Below are 16,808 nucleotides of genomic sequence, written 5' to 3'. Positions count from 1 at the left end.
TATTTTTATTTGGATATCTTATTGAACTCTTAATTGAAATAATTTTCAGTTTTTATTTTATTTTTTGTTTTTGTTTTCTTTGAGATGGAATCTCACTCTGTCACCAGGCTGGAGTGCAGTGGCTCAATCTCAGCTCACCGCAACCTCCGCCTCCCAGGTTCAAGTGATTCTCGAGTAGCTGGGACTACAGGCGTGTGCCACCACGCCCAGCTAATTTTTGTGTTTTTAGTAGAGATGGGGTTTCACCATGTTGGCCAGGATGGTCTTGATCTCTTGACCTTGTGAGCCACTGCACCCAACCCAGTTTGATTTATTTTGTTTTCTAGTTAACCATTTATACTACCTGCCAATAATGATAATCCTTGTCAATGACTATACATTTCAGATTAATGTCCTATTTTATTGGCTTAAACTTCCAAGCAATGTTAAATAATAGAGAAGACAGAAATACTCTTTTTAAAAGAAAAAGTAAATATTTATCTCCTTCTTACATACTTAGGCTGGATTCTAGTGACATTTATAACGAATTGAAAGAAACATATCCTAATTATCTTCCTCTGTACGTTGCTCGACTTCATCAATTGGATGCTGAAAAGGTTAGACATGTTCATTCTAATACATCTTATTTTGTTTGTAATTAGATATGGTTTGTGTTTTGAGGAAAAGTGCATTATTATCTTTCTCTTCTGTTCTTGCTAACTAAAACATGTTTTCTCAAATTGAATGTTGTATTAAGCTGTTTTCATGAAGGTTATTATAAGACCTAGCCACTACTCTGAGTTTAGTTTAGGATTCTTGCTCATGCTTGGTCAGTGAGATTAGTAATAGAGAAGATACCCTAAGGACTGTTTTCATTACCTTAACCTAAAGGGTAAGGGGCAGAAGGTAGTAATCCTGGCCAGGTGGAAATCTGAACACCTTCGCTGAAAGAATTCCTACTTTGCATTAACTTTGTTAATGATTCCTATTTGTGAGAGTTGGCTGTAGTTCTAGCCTGTGATGAGATGAACCAGTTCTCATTAGTCATCAAAGCAGTGGCAAAGTGCTGTCCTAATCAGATAAAAATCATCAAGGGTTCAGAGTGAACCAAAGGGTGTTTAAAGGAGATTTCTTAAAGGACTTTAACAAGAAAGAGGCAAATTGTTGGGAACATCATGGTAATCACAGTTAGACTGTTGATTATAATGTTTACTGTCATCTTTGTGTTTTTCATGATGGATCAGAAAGAACTGGTTTCATCAGCTAGGGCTTTTTTTTTTCCTCCCTGTTTTCAGGTAGTGTGCAACTAGAGTAATAACAATAGCCAATCACATTTCTAGAATCTTAAGAAATATAGAAAAGGAATTACCTTTGTTAAAAAAAAAAAAAAAAAGAAAACTTTACATTTTTATGAAGTTTATATTTTGCTTACTTTACCATTGTACTCCAGCAGGGAATGTAAATAAGGTATTTTTATTATACATCTGAGCTCAAGTTTTATAGATATCAGCAATTAGAAAAATCACATTAGGAGAGAGCATGGAGCCCCCTGGGTTGAATTATGTAGTTTACTCACATTGCAGTTGTAGCTCTCATGGTTGAGACAGCAGAAGTGTAATTTCTTTCATATGCTGATTGATGTACCTATTTTTTATTACTTCTTTTTTCATCTCCAGGAACGAATGAAAAGACTTAATGAAATTGTTGACGCGGCAAATGCTGTTATTTCTCATATAGATCAAACAGCCCTAGCAGTTTATATTGCGATGAAGACTGATCCCAGGCCTGATGCAGCTACTATAAAAAAGTACCTAACCAGTAAATAATCTTTCTTGCATCTCATTTCTTAGTTAACTTGTTTTAAAAGTAGGGACTAATAATATAGAGAATATTGCTTTTCTGATGTTTGTTATATCCTTATAATGGGAATTAACACTATTTGGATACTCTCTCCTTAGAAATTTTAAAATAATTTTGTCCAATCTTTTTAAAAGCCCAAGAAAAGTAGTTTGCCTTCTCTGCTATTAAGTACTGTCAAGGTGGAGAGATATGAGTATCTGGGATCAAGCAGTCCAACCACTTGAGAGGGTTTATGTGAATTGGACCATATCAGGAAGACAAAAATTAACACTGTAAAATTAATTTTTAAAATGTTTATGGTCCAATAACATGAAAAACCCAATATTTGGTTTGTAGTGAAATAAATGATAAAAAATAAAATTAGGTAAAACTATCTGGCAACTTTTATGAAACTGGCTTTATAGTATTACTTAGGGAGAATAGAAGGAAAGAATTTAGAGTTTTGCCTTTAGAAAACCTAATGCTGTGTGTAAATAGAGAAGCTTCCCTGGGTTTATGAGTGGTTGGTATGGTTCCTTCCGTGCAAGAGTGTGATTTCCATATGTTGATATAATGGTCCAGTGACTCTGAACCAAGCTACCATTTGGTCACTTTCACCCTTCCATGAACTCTTAAACCATCACCTCATGGTAGCTCTTCCAATGTCAGTTACTTGTTTATCACTTTGGTTCATTTTCAACATAACAAGATCGTTAACTAGTAGAAATATCCTGATTCTTTTGTGGTTATTATAACTAATTAACCAAAACTATTCAGGCTGCCTGAAAATACTAAATTTTCCTTAAAAATTTTATCAGTTTTAGTATTTTTTCTACATAAAATAGTTGGATTCTAAACTGCTAGAATTCTTTCCATTATATCATTTATATTGACACTATAGGATCTTACGAATCTTACAAGCAATAATTTGCAAGTGGGATAGAATGTATTTAAAATTAGTTCTTTGGCCACTGTTATTACCTTTTCATATTTTTCAAAAGAATAGTCTCAGACCATTGCCATTTTGTTGTTGTTGTTAATAATAGAAAATACAGCCGCCATTTATTAAGTGCCGATTATATACAAGGGACTATTGAGGGCATTTTAAATACATTGTTTTATTTAAATTTAGTCTTCCAAACAACATGAAAGGCAGAGGCCTTTGTATCCCCCTTTTAAGGAAGAGAAAACTGAAGCTCAGAGGGGTTAGATGACTTGGCCCAGTTGCCACTGCTAGGACGTTGGAAAGCACATAGTCAAATCAGGGTCTGCCTCCACAGCCCATGCCCTTTCTTTTCTCTGTATATTCTTACTGCCTTCTTGAGAAGGTTAACATAACTCATTATTATCTCACAGAAAAAGGAGCATCATCTGCCTCCCACACATCCTCATTGTGTTCCTTTCTGTCTCAGGGTGATCATTGTTCATCTTATTATAAGAGGAGGCTGGCCTTGGTCACTTTAAAACTGTCTTCTGCAGATCACCAGTGATAACCAGTTGCTAAAAAAGAATGGCCCATTTTGAGTCTTCCTTGAGCTCTCTGCAGCCCCTGACATTAACTATCCCATATACTTTCTAGCTTTTGCTATTTTTTATACTTTGTGAAAATAATATGATTTTCTCAAACTCAGATATTACATGAAATAACACATATGGTTTTCTCAGTTTTACCATCCACAGAGGAAACTCAATCTCGGATTACAGTGAGCCATAAACTAATACAAAATTAGTTTTATTTTGTTATTGGTCTTTTTTAATCACTGTTTTTAATCTCGTTTTTTTTTTTTTTTTTTTTTTTAATTTCTACTCTTTGGAGATTACTAGACACTGACTATCATGGCTATTGGAAATAAGCCAGGATAAAACTAGAAAGAAGCCATAAAACTTTGTAAAAATGCTGAGAGTGGAGCTGCGTTAAGTTTTTAGCAACACTGGGTCAACTTGTCTATCCTTGTAATTAAAGAATTTCTCTCCAGGCCTTTGCTTTGGCCTGACTGAAATAGACTCTGGCCAGGTTGTGTTTGGACAGAAGACAATTTTTAGAGTTGAAATATTTTACAAGATGCTATCAGGAAATACTTAACATTTCTTACAGATGTCATCTGTGGGCAAGTAGCAGCCAACTTAAGCATTAATTTCTCATTTCCATGCAAAATTGCTTTCTCTTAAATCACTAACATCAAATATTATAAAATGCCATTTTCTAATCTTAAAAATGATATTAACTTTTTGTTAATTTGATTTCAAGGTATTTATTGAGCAAATACTTCATGTAAGGCATCACTGACTGGGACTTAAAAAATGAACAAAATAGTCTCTACTTTTAGGAAACTTACCATCTAATATAGAAGATGAAATTGCCAGATAGGAAATTATTAAGAGATAATGAAATACAAGTATTTTTTAATAAATATTTCAAATTGTAAAAACCTGTAGAAAGAAAAGCTGACTTTCTCCTGAGTGGAAAAAGCCTCATGTATTAAAAAGGTATTCAATCTCAGCCAGTCAGTACACAACCTAAGGAGAGGAAAGGAATACTCTAGATATGTAGCATTTAGAGTACATGATCAGAAGATGCTAAAATAGAAAGGGCTCTTACGGCTAATTTAACCCAGGTCTGACAAATGCAGATTACCTATGTCACCTCCAGGTTGCCTTCTGATTTCTGCATCATTCCAGCCCTTCTCTGGGCAGCCAGGATCCATCAGGCAGCATTTGCCGAGTCTGCCCTGCAGACTCTGGCCGAGCGACGGATGAAAGGAGTACTCAGACACAGGTATCCAGTGAAAGAGCGGGCTAGGGGACTGCCAGCACTAGGGGCCGAAGAGAGTTAGTAGTCCCCCTAAGCCAGTGATGCTCATATTTATTTAGTAGAGATTTAATGACAAAGGCGTGGAGCAAACACAATTTGTGGGTAATAAACATTGTTGACCCCCCGAGTAGAGAGCAGTCCTGCATGCAAATGATCAAAGTTTGGTTTTTGGAGACAGGAGTAAACAAAGTTATCTAGATAAGTTCCTTTACATTCCCTTGTTACCTGCCCTTTGCTCTCTGGCTCCAGATAAGAGAATTTGGCTGCCTTCAGTCAAATCGTCTTTCGAAGCTTTTGTGAGACCTCCCAACCTTCCAAGAAGGTTTGCATCTTTCCCTCTAACTTTTACCCACCACCCTGACTGGTGTCCTACATCTCCCCCTTTTCTGTTTTTTGCATCAGGTTTTGTCGATTGAAGAGTACAGATGTGTGCAGTAACCAGTTTGTCTGGCATAATGATTACTGCTTGTATTCCAGCTTTGCATTCCTAGAATTAGTAAATAATATAAGACAAACATGAGTATAATCAGTAACATGCTTTTCCAATCAAGGAGTGACGTGTAGTGTTTCTTGGCACCTCAGTCCAATGTGTGCTGTTACTAAGGAACCCCACTGGGGGTGTATTAACCCCTTCCAGCCAAGCAGTTACATTATTAGAGCCTGGGAAGGTGGTGTCTGCCCAGGTAACAGGGCAGAAGAAAGGCAAATCTAAGAGATGAGCCCAGTAGAGGTAGCAGGTACGGGTTGCAGGCAGAGTGAGAGAATACGAAGGTTTAATACCCTATGAGAGTTGCAGTGTACAGCAGAAAGTATAGCAAGGAACAGATTATCTGGAGTGAATGATATCTATGTCTAGAGCAGGATTCGCTTAGCCTCCTGAGTTTTCTTCTTCAACATCCCCCAGGTAATGTCCGGGGCTTGTGTCGTCTGAAGAAGCCGCATCATCCAGGGCTATGGGTCCTGCAGGGTCATTTTATTCATTTCTGGTACCAGATTGGGTCCTAGCCATGCTATGGTATGGTTTGATGCCTCATGCTGGAATCCAGAGAGGACCTGAGGGGGTGTGAACACAAGCATATCTTCTTCCCAGCGTTAACAATTCATTTGAACCACACCATACATTACTGTTTATATCTTTCCATAAAACTGCAGGGTTTAATGTCTTGAGAGGTTTTAGCAAAGTGCTTTTCTATAGCTGATAGAAATTTATCATTTAGATTTACAAAGTAAGGGTAAATAAGGCTTGTGCCAGTGGTGTTGCAGGGTCCTTACTCATATTCCTTTGTTGTTGTTGTTGTTTTCTGAGCATATTTTTAAGGGCAGATTGGACACGTTCTACTATGGCCTGTTCTTGGGGGTTGTAAGGGATGCCTGTGGAATATTGGATGCTCCACGTGTGACAAAATTGCTGAAATGTTGAGCTGGCATAAGCTGGACCATTATCAGTTTTAATTTTTGTGGGCCACTCCATAAATGCAAAAGTTAAAAGAAGATGTTTAATAACATATTAGGCAGACTTTCCAGGAAGAGCATGTGTGCTGATTAGGTGAGAATTGGTATCAACAGATACATGTACATATCTTAGTTTTCTGAATTTAGGGACGTGTGTAACATCAGTTTGCCATAGCTGATTAGGATCTAGTTCTTTAGGGTTAACACCTGTTAAAGGAGCGGACATGCCTGTGAGCTGGCAGTTTGTGCATTGCAGGATAATGTGTTTAGTCTTTGGGTAAGTTGAAATTGGTTAGATAATTTTCTTCAATTTTGGTGGAAACGTTGATGCGAATGGGTGGCTAGGTCAAGCAGTGACATCATAATCTGCAGGTCTGCTTGATCATTGCCATAAGCTAGGGGGCCAGGCAGTGAGCTGTGGGCCCAAATGTGTGTAATAAAACTAGGATGTGTACGTTGATCCACCAGTTGCTGAGATCAAAGAAAAACTACACACAGGGTGGGCTCAAGAGTGGACTTAATGAGGGCTGTTTCAAGGTTTTGCAATAAACAAACAGAGTAAACAGAGTCACTAACAATATTGATAGGCTGAGCAGAAAAGGTCTCCAGGGCCAATATTAAGGCTCCAACCTCAGCTCTCTGAGTGTTATTAAATCCAGAACGAATGAGGGAATTGCGCAGTCTCCACCAAATAGCCACTTTCCCATTTTTTACCAGAGCCGTCAGTAAAAAGCATTAAAGCATTAGGTATGGTGAGGGTGAACCACTTTTGTAGGCATAACTACAGGAGTACAAGATAAGAACTGAAGTAGTTTATCAGCAGGAAGGGCATGCTCTATATGGCCTGTATAATCAGAGAGTACTATTTGCAGGTCTAGAGATAAGGGCAAGACTGCCTCGAATTGCTTTTTACTTAAAGGAATTCTGATGACATCAAGGTCATAACCTAGCAACTGATGGCATCATCTGCAGCCTAAATAGACGACTTTACTAACTAGTTGGATATAGGGAGATAGAGTTTTAGTTCCGGTGTGTGAGCAAAAAACCCATTTTGGGAAGCATAGCCCTGGGGACATCTGTCCTATTTAATCCTGTTGGGGAATGCTTAGTAGGAAAAACAAACAATTGAACTGAATATTGAATATTGTGGGTCTTTGTGATCCAGTTGCCTCTGAAAAATAGCATGCTGTATTTCCTCAATTTCCCTTTTTGCTGCAGGAGTTAAATACCTGGGAGAGTCTAGGGCTGTATTGCCCTTTAGGATAGAAAGCAGGTTTTGTAATGTATCAGTAGTTATGCGCAAGGTGGAGCGAAGCCAGTTAATATCGCCTAGTAATTTCTGATAATCATTTAAGGTGTGTAAGTTGTTAGTATTTAATTTAACTTTTTAAGGTCTTACCGGTAAGTTAGAATGTATCCAAGATATTTCCAAGGAGAAGACAATTGTACTTTTTCAAGTGCTATGATTAAACCTCTTAACTATGTATTCTTTTCGACAGAGGCATATAAACTTAAAAGTACTGGCTCTGTTGGAGCTGCTAGTAAAATATCATCCATAAAATTAATAATCTTGCAATTAGGCAAGTCTTTTCTACTGGGGAGCAAAGCCTGATGTACCTGATACTGACACAATATTCCTTGAGGAAGTACTTTCCAATGAAATTGGCGAGCTGGCCTCTATTGATAACTGCTATTGTAAACACAAATTTTTCTCTGTCCTATTCTGCAAGGGGAATAGTATAAAAGCAGTCTTTTAAGTCAATAAAGTCAATAAGACTATAGGCCAATCTATAGGAATCGCCGCTGGGGAAGGGAGGCCCTGTTGAAGGGGCCTCATAGCTTGCAAATTAGCATTGATAGCCCATAAGTCATGCAAAAGTCTCCATTTGCCAGACTTTCTGGGAATGACAGAAATAGGCGAATTCCAAGTGCTGTTTGACGGTTGTATATGGCTGGCTTTTAATGGTTCCTCAGCTGATTCATGGGCTCTTTGTAATTTCTCTCCCTTTAAAGGTCACTGTTCTACCCAAATAAGATTTTGAGAGAACCTCGTCAGGGGTAGGGGAGGAGTAACAGTGGATCTCTAATAACAGTATTAGAGATCTGCAGAGTGACCTCAACCCTCTTGTAAATGGGCTAGCAGCTCTGTTTTTTGTTTTGTTTTGTTTTTGTTTTTTTATGCTTTTCCTTATGTCTTTTTAAGCATTAAAACTAACGGTTCATACACCTAATTGCCTTGTCGATTTTGCATTACCAGGCAGGCCAAGAGCTCCCCTTCTAATGCCACTTGCCTAAGACAGGGTCCCATAGCTATAGCATATTCCTTGTCTTTTCTCCAGTTTATTGGAGGAGGGAGCTCAGGCAAAACCTCCATTCTGTCTTTGTTATTTTTGCCCTGTAACAGCAGGGCTGAGGGAGAAGGAGGAGGTGGTAAGGTAGATGATGGCTCCTCCTCCCTTCCCTTTGTAGGCTCTTCTGTGTACAGTGGGACCAAAGCAGCCCTAACTAAGGCCTGTAACCTTAGAGATGTTACTGGGACCTGTTGACCTTGTGCATGATGTTTAGGATTTCTCCCGACTTGTTCCCAGAGCTCTATGTCTAGCGTACATTCTTCCAGGAACCATGGGTTATGGGAAACAACAGTTTGCATTAGGTCCCTTAATTGAGCCTGTGAAAACGAGGCTCCACTAGCTTTAAGCAGCTGTTTCAATAGTTTTATATACTGTTGCTGTTGAGCTGATAACTGTTGCCCCATGATGAAACCCTAGCCTGAACAATTCCCTCGAACTTGGAAATCCCAAGCGGGCACCAGTGACTTACTGACTGCGCAGTCTCTTCACCTTCATTTTTGAGGGTTCCATTGTGATCCATTGCGGCGTTCCTCACACGGGGCACCACCTGCCAAGTCTGTCCTGCAGACTCTGACTGAGTGACGGATGAAAGGAAAGGAGTACTCAGGCACAGGTATCCAGTGAAAGAGCGGGCTAGGGGTCTGCCAGCACTAGGGGCCGAAGAGAGATAGCAGTCCCCCTAAGCCAGCGATGTTCACATTTATTTAGCACAGATTTAATGACAAAAGCTTGGAGCAAACACAATCTGTGGGTAATAAACATTGTCGACCCCCAAGTAGAGTGAATGATCAAAGGTTGGTTTTTGGAGACAGGAGTAAACAAATTTATCTGATAAGTTTCTTTACATTCCATTGTTATCTGCCCTTTGTTCTCAGGCTCCAGACAAGAGAATTTGGCTGCCTTCAACCAAATCCTCTTTCAAAGCTTTTGCAAAACCCCCCGGCCTTCCAAGAAGGTTTCCATCTTTCCCTCTAACTTTTACCCACCACCCTGATCGATCTTCTACAAGCATTGGCCTGGGTGTGGAAACCTGCCTTGTCAACCCATTGCTGTTCCAAGCCCCTTTTCTGCTTCACAAAATCAGGATAGTAGTTGTGCCTGACACCTTGGGTTGTTGGAAGGCATAAACAAAGGACTGCTGAGAAGACATTTAAGGATGGCACTTGGCATCTAAGAGTGGAGGAGGGGAAGGAGGGTGGGTCAGGCGATGACAAGCCATGCAGATGCCCCACAGCTTGGAAGCCCCAAAAGTCTACTTGTAAATCCTTTTCTTCTTAATTCCACTGTATACAAGCAGTACCCAGAAACATCTCCACAAAAAGGGAGTGAAAGTTGGTTCTTAAAGCTTTGAAATGCTGTGCTGAGAAGCACTGAGGGATCTTTTAGGCATAGTTTCATTTACATTGCAAATGTATTGGGGTTGGTAATTGTCCTCTTTGATGAACTCTGCCAGTCTGAAGGAATTTCTCAGCTGCTCTACTATCCACGTTGCCTCCCTGCTCACTTTCAAGGTACCGGATCAAATGGGCGTTGAACCTCTGAGAATACCCCAGTCTCCGGCAATGTTTCAGCAACAGCATTTTCCGTGGTACTTAGCATTCATGTTCCCTGCCATGCGGCCTCTTAGATTAACAGGACTCTTTGGTGCACAGATTAATGTGGGTGAGCCCTTGAGCTGTCAAGTTTTTGGGCTGATGGCTGCCTTTCCTACTGCAGATCCTTATTGATGGTATAGTCCCGGCAGGTTTCACATGCTACACGTTTCACTCTGAGTCTTTCAGAGTCACTCTTAGCCGTTAGTTTGTTCCACAGCTAAGTGCCTCATCATCATTTTCTCAGTACTTCTAGTCCACATTTTTTTCACGTGTATCTGACATGAGTTGGACAGAATGCCTCAAATAAGCATACATTCTAGAGACGAACACTTTCCCCTGGAGTGTAGGTGGTGGTTGTATTTCATTCAGCAATGATTCATTGAGTTTCCATTCTGTGCCGGGCATTATCCTAGGCACTTGGAATGCATTGAAGAAAACAAAGATGCCTGCCCTGGATCAAGGCAGTGTGCCATAGTGATTAAGAGCACAGATTACCGATTTCTACTGCTAAGCTTAGAATCCTGGATCTGCCACTTCCTAAGTGGAGGACCTTGAACAAATAGCATAGTCTCTTTGGGCCTGAGTTTCCTCCTTTGCAACGTGGCAGTGATTAATAGTCTCTCTTACTCAGAATGGTTTGAATGTGAATGAATTAACGTGTTAAAATGCTGAGACAGTTGCTGGCACATTCAGAGTAAAGCATTATCTTTGGTTGTCCTAGTCATGAACTGAAAGTGTTAAGACATGACCTCTGTGTTTACACATAGACAAATACATAATGATTGCTGTCTGTAAGAAATCTGAAAACTCACAAGACATTGACCTCATTAAGAGTTATATAGCTAAAAGAATTTAGAATAGTGATTAACCTTTCAACTCTGTTGCTTCTGGCATTCTGTTTCAACAAGGTGCAGCTACCCTAACTCATTTAATCTATATGTGTAATATAGTAGCTCATTTGATGTTTACTAATAAGGCATCTTATTTGATGTACAATACAAGCATATGTACCTGGATATACACTATTTCTGCATTATAAATCTTAAGCAAAAGAATACATAAATTTAAGTTCAGATAAAAATTTACTTTTAAAGACAGTTTACTGATATCTGAAATATTTTTTAATTTGCTGTACAGTGACATGGACAAACAAAAATCCACCCTCGTAGATGCCCTTTGTAGGAAAGGTTGTGCCCTGGCAGACCATCTTCTTCACACCCAGGCTCAAGATGGAGCCATTTCCACTGATGCAGAAGGAAAAGAGGAAGAAGGAGAAAGTCCTTTGGATTCTCTGGCAGAAACATTTTGGGAAACTACTAAATGGACTGATCTGTTTGACAATAAGGTAACCTTTCTGCTTCTTGTTTTGGCAAAGTTCTCGGGGTTACTTCACAGACCTCTCTGTGCCGCATTGCTGGTTACAAGAGGAAGGAGGTAAATGGAAAGAGTTAAGCTGGGCTCTGAATATGACATGTTTAGCATAGTACTTCGTGTTTGTCTCACCTTTTTTTAAAAAACATTATTTTATGGGCCTGCAAACTGGCTGTTAAACCATGATAATTTTAAAAAGTTTGAGAATATATGTAGTAGGCTTTTAGTTAAACCAGTTATGTATGTAGCTAAATTAAGACAGTCTTCTAGAAAATGCCTTCAGGCCTACCCTTCTCTATTTATATGCTAATTTGTTGGTGATAGGAGATTGGGGGCAGGTTGAGGGGGCATACTGGTTAGTTTAGATGTTACTTATTTTCCTCAAAACTCTTGAACTTCTAAATAATTATCATCTTGATTTGTAGCTAATCAGTTTTAAAACCCAATTCGGAAAAGCATTGTTGATGAACTTTTTTGGATTTTGGTTACAAAAACATTGTTAATTTCTTTTAGGTCTCTACTATAATTCTTACAATAGAGATTATACAAGTCATTAATCTTCTTTTCCTGTGAAAATAAAGAAAATAAAGTAAATGGAGTCAGTAGGATTCCCTTCACTTATCACAGACCATCGTTTTGTTTTAGTAGACAGATGCTTGTTCTCAGAATTAACTGGTAATTTGCAGTAAAGGACCCTGGAAGTGGGAAGAAAATTCTTATATGCTTCAGATTTTTCCAGCACAGTACGGTTGTGCATTTATAGAAGGTACTCAGTTATATTTGGGAAACTGAAAGAGCCAGTATTGCAGCAGAGGTCAGGAATTTGAATCTGAAATTAAACCCCTTGAGTTTGGCTCCTGTCTCTACCACTTTTATATGTGACCTTAGGCAACTTACTAAATTGTGATACCTTAGTTTCTTATCTGCATGACCTGCCTTAGGCTGTGATGAGTGAGTGTCAAGTACATGCAGTGTCCCCAACAATATTTGCTGTTACTGCGAACAAACAAGGGAACAGTTATTGAAGGCCTGCTATGTGCCAAACACTGCTTACCACTGGAAACATAAAGATGAATAAGAACCTGGTTTTTGTCTTTGAGGAATCTAACAGAGATTGACAAACACTTGATGAACATCATAATAAAATTGTTTTAGATCATTCTATTTTTGCAATACTACTACTATATTAGGGGTCATGCATTCTATTACCTGTTTACTGTGTTTATGGCAACGATTGTTAAATACTTTAGAATACAAATCAGTGTCATAGGATTTTCTTTGAGTACATTCTCCACATTCCAAAGTAGAGACCAAAAATATATATAAATGATTATAAGTATATTTGACAGATGCAGTAATTACAGGTAAAAACTTGTACCAAAGAATCCATGCTTATATAATCTAATACTTGTTTTTTGACTGCTATCCTCATTTGCAATTTTGGCAGTTTATACTGACTCTGCATTTTGTATTTCTATCCTGATTTGCGTCTTTGTAATTATTTATGTTAGCTCTGGTTTCTTATGCATGAAAAGGTATTTTTAAGTGGATTTCCACAGCTAATAATTTCTCGTGTTAGTTTTCTTCCTAAAAAACAAATGGTTCATTCTGTGGAATACTCAGCTCTTTTGAAGACACTACTTATCTTTTTTAAAGTGTTTAAAAATGTACTCGATATACCATATTCATTTCAAAAGCTACACTTCTGTTAAAGCCTTAATTTTATTGTTAAAACTAATGCCTTAAAATGTAAATTATTTTATAAACAAGCTTTATCATGTTTTACATTGTAGGTTTTGACATTTGCATATAAACATGCATTAGTAAATAAAATGTATGGGAGAGGCCTTAAATTTGCAACTAAACTTGTGGAAGAAAAACCAACAAAAGAAAACTGGAAAAATTGTATTCAAGTAAGTGATACTTAAAATGTCACTGTTAAGCATCACTTTGATATTGCATAGTGACAAGATAACTAGAAAGGATTAGGACTGTGATATAGAAATCATGGTTTTATTGTGACCAGTTATTACACTAATTAGCATAATGTGAACTATAGAATAAATACATGAGAGACAGTCAATAAGCTATTTAAATTTTAAAAACACTTTTCACTGCTATCCAAAAAACTGATACTAGCCTCAAATGTTTTCAGCAAGGGCAAATGCATTTTGAATTTTGTAAAAGTGGAAGCCAGTTTTTCTTTATGAAGGAAACAATTCCTTTTAAATGCACGTTGCCTCAACTCTAAAATGGTTGAACTTCTGGAGTTTATATTTGATTTTATTCTTCATTTGAGGTGGTAGGCATTTTTAAAATTATTTTACCATGTATCATATTATGTGCAGAGAAATTCTGTAGTTGAACTTTCTGCACAAGTTAGTTGTCAAGTAAAAAAAATTAGCTGAATTCTACAGAAGTCAGTTTAGTCTGACCTCGTCTTTGTACTTGCATAATTGGTTTATGCCTAAAGGATACGTTAAGGCAGGGGAGTTTGGTGGTGGCAGATTCAGCTAAGGGGCAAGTCCAGGTTAATTATACCTTATATGTAAGGTACGCTTTGGATGTAAAACTGACCAGTAGGTTCCTCTGAAAATGTTTGATAATTAGAGTAAGATATATTCATATTTACTCTTAGAGCTTTTTGTTTACCTTCACCAGTCAGTCCAAATTGCAGGACATTTTAAATGAGCTCCTCCAGATCTTTGACTAGATTAAGAGAACTCTTTCTGGAGCCAGGTGTTGATATGTCTAATGTGGTTCTCATCATGTGGAATCGGATCCGTGAGCGCTTAGGTTTGTAAAGCCAGTGATCCCTGCCGACGTTCACATCAGGGAGTGTTTCTTAACTTGTGTGCCCTCCACTCTGCCCCGCTCCCGCTGCCTATTCTCCACACAGCAGCTGGAAAAGATGTCTTTTGACACCTGCTGTTGAATCTCCATCACATTTGGAATAAAATCCGAACTCTCCCCTGTGGTCCATAAGGCCCCTACCTACCTCTCCAGACTTATTTCATATCACACTTGCCCATATAAACTCTGCTTCTGCCACACCAGCATCTCTGCTTAGCAGAAACAGCCACACCTTTTCCTACCAAAGGACCTCAGCACTAACTACTCCGGCTAGATGGAATGTCTTTCCCAGATTTTCACACAAATTTCTTCTTGTCATTCAAACTCCACTTAAGTGTCACCTCCATAGAGATTCTTTCTTAACCATCTAACTCCCCAGTTAGTTTATATTGTATCAAATATTATGTCTACTGTACACTTGATAAATATCTTATTACTTGTTTATTCATTTATTAATTTGCTTATTATTTGTTTTTCCTGAAAGTCGGAGGTGAATTTGTTCCATGCTGTTTTCCCAGTGTTTGACATGATAGTTACTCAGAAAAAAATGAATGAAAGGAAGTTAGGTTGGTAGGAAGGAAAGGACCAAGTAAGTTGGAAGGAAGAAGGGAAGACAGGTTAATAGGAAAGAGGGAAAAGGACAGTTGGTAGAGACAATGATGAGAAGAATAGGTTGGTTGGTAGGAAAGTTGGTTGACAGTAAGAAAAGTTGGTTGGTGGGAAGAAAGATCAGTGGGTGGGTGACGGTTGGTGCAAGGAAGATTCTGTATGCTACTACCTTACTGTTACTAAATATTTAATACAGAATTTATTCTAAATACTGAGCTTAAAAATCTGTCACTTCCTTTATAATAATATATTATTGTATTTTGTTGTAGCTGATGAAGTTACTTGGATGGACCCATTGTGCATCTTTTACTGAAAACTGGCTCCCCATCATGTATCCTCCCGATTATTGCGTATTCTAAAATAGGAAACAAGACTTTAAATTTTAAAAAAAGGAAGTTTTATAGTGAATGGATATAAAAACAAATTTGTGGCATTTTTAGTCTAATGCATGTTTTCATCCACTATCCAATACTGATTATTAAAATGACGTGTATTTATCAGAGAATTCACTGACGTGTGGCTTAATACATGTAAATCTAGACCTCTGACATCATGATGTTTTCTTAATGCCTCACATTGCTGGCACGGGGATGTGCCCTGCCTGCCAGCACAGAGGACTTCGAGTTGGGTTGCAGCTTATGACATGCATGATAGGTTTTGGAGGGTAACTTTTAACTGCAAACCTGTAAAGTTCTATTTTTTATTTTATAAATGAACAGGGTTTTAACATGCTCAACTTTAATTTTTTTCAATTGTATGAAGGCCTTAAAAAAGCTACATTAAGCGTAGCTAAAATTATTTATTGGACTAAAAATTAACAGAACTTCATTTCCAGATTTTTTTTTTTTTCTTTTTGGCAAATGTTTACATTGAGTTAAGGGGAAAAAATAGAACCAGCACAAATGAGTGGCAATTGCTTCATCTTGGGGTAATTATAGGCAAGTCATTTTCACATCCTCTAGAAGTTCAGAGCATCAGAATGAACTCTATGAATACATGTGTAAGTGCCAGACAGCTGAATCTTTATCAGGTATTGTAAAGATACACATATGATATGTTTATTAAAATTGAAATAATGTAAAACACGTGAATAAATTTGCAAAACCAAGATCACAGTACACCATATGCACTCTGGTACCTTAATTTTTTTTTTTTATAAATAATAAAAGTGAATATTGAAGCTTCTTAAAGTTGGTCTTAATTTTTCATAAATAAAATTTGGGGTTGTAACAAGTAATACATTAAATACATAGACAAAAAATTAAACATAAGGTAATCTATTTTACAGTGTTTCTTATAGGCTTACAATTATTTGAATATATTTCCAATTCTTGTGTGATTAACTTTTTTATTATTTTTATCTTTGGCTACTACATGTGCATCTCTCGTCATTCCTCCACCAAATAAACAGACACAAGTAGTATTAAAAAGTTTATGATCCCTTATCTAATGGCAAATTGTGTGTATGTATTTTTTTATCTTGTTCTCTTAAAATTTACTGCTGCAAAAGGCCTACCAGTAATCCTATCTAGTCATTCCTGTTTTTGCTGTATCTCATGAAAGTGTTAGAGCCTTTATGAGAAACATAAACATGTATAAGCATATTGTTTACAACTTCTGGGCTATGTAGGGTCTGAAGTCCATTCATGAACAGCTACATGCATGTTCTCTCTCACACACTCAGACTGTCACCTGCACAGACATACAGGTCCCCATTTGTATAGGTCTAGTCCAGTAAGAGAATGGAGAAGCCCAGTAAAGGTAGGATGACTTCCCAAGGTTATACTGCTGATCACCTGTTGGAAATTAAATTACAGACCTTGCTTTACAACCCAGGTTTTGCTATTTCAGGTAAGTACTACATACAGCAGGAATCAGTAACGTTTGGCCCTTTAACCCAAACTGGACTGCTGCCTGTTTTTGTAAATAAAGTTGTACTGAAACAGA

At 37.8% G+C, this 16,808-nt stretch overlaps 1 protein-coding gene across 7 annotated transcripts in view; it reads left to right on the top strand.

The window, feature by feature from the left end:
- LOC105485364 (tripeptidyl peptidase 2) overlaps window positions 1-16,808 on the top strand; it is an 84,707-nt gene extending 67,899 nt beyond the window's left edge. For 2 of the 7 annotated variants that reach the window (XM_011747656.2, XM_011747655.2), the window contains 6 exons: window positions 500-596; window positions 1,656-1,786; window positions 4,469-4,594; window positions 11,166-11,373; window positions 13,193-13,312; window positions 15,131-16,808. In XM_011747656.2, the coding sequence (XP_011745958.1) occupies window positions 500-596; window positions 1,656-1,786; window positions 4,469-4,594; window positions 11,166-11,373; window positions 13,193-13,312; window positions 15,131-15,220 (772 nt within the window). In that variant the 3' untranslated portion in view covers window positions 15,221-16,808. Of the gene's footprint in view, window positions 1-499; window positions 597-1,655; window positions 1,798-4,468; window positions 4,595-11,165; window positions 11,374-13,192; window positions 13,313-15,130 lie in introns of those variants that run through there. The other 5 variants (XM_011747657.3, XM_011747658.3, XR_011614615.1 and 2 more) reach the window with 4 other exon arrangements.

This window comes from Macaca nemestrina, chromosome 16 (genome assembly GCF_043159975.1).
Source record: "Macaca nemestrina isolate mMacNem1 chromosome 16, mMacNem.hap1, whole genome shotgun sequence".
Lineage (NCBI taxonomy): Eukaryota > Metazoa > Chordata > Mammalia > Primates > Cercopithecidae > Macaca > Macaca nemestrina.
Note: the sequence above shows the minus strand (reverse complement) of the source record. Positions and strands in the feature narration are given on the sequence as shown.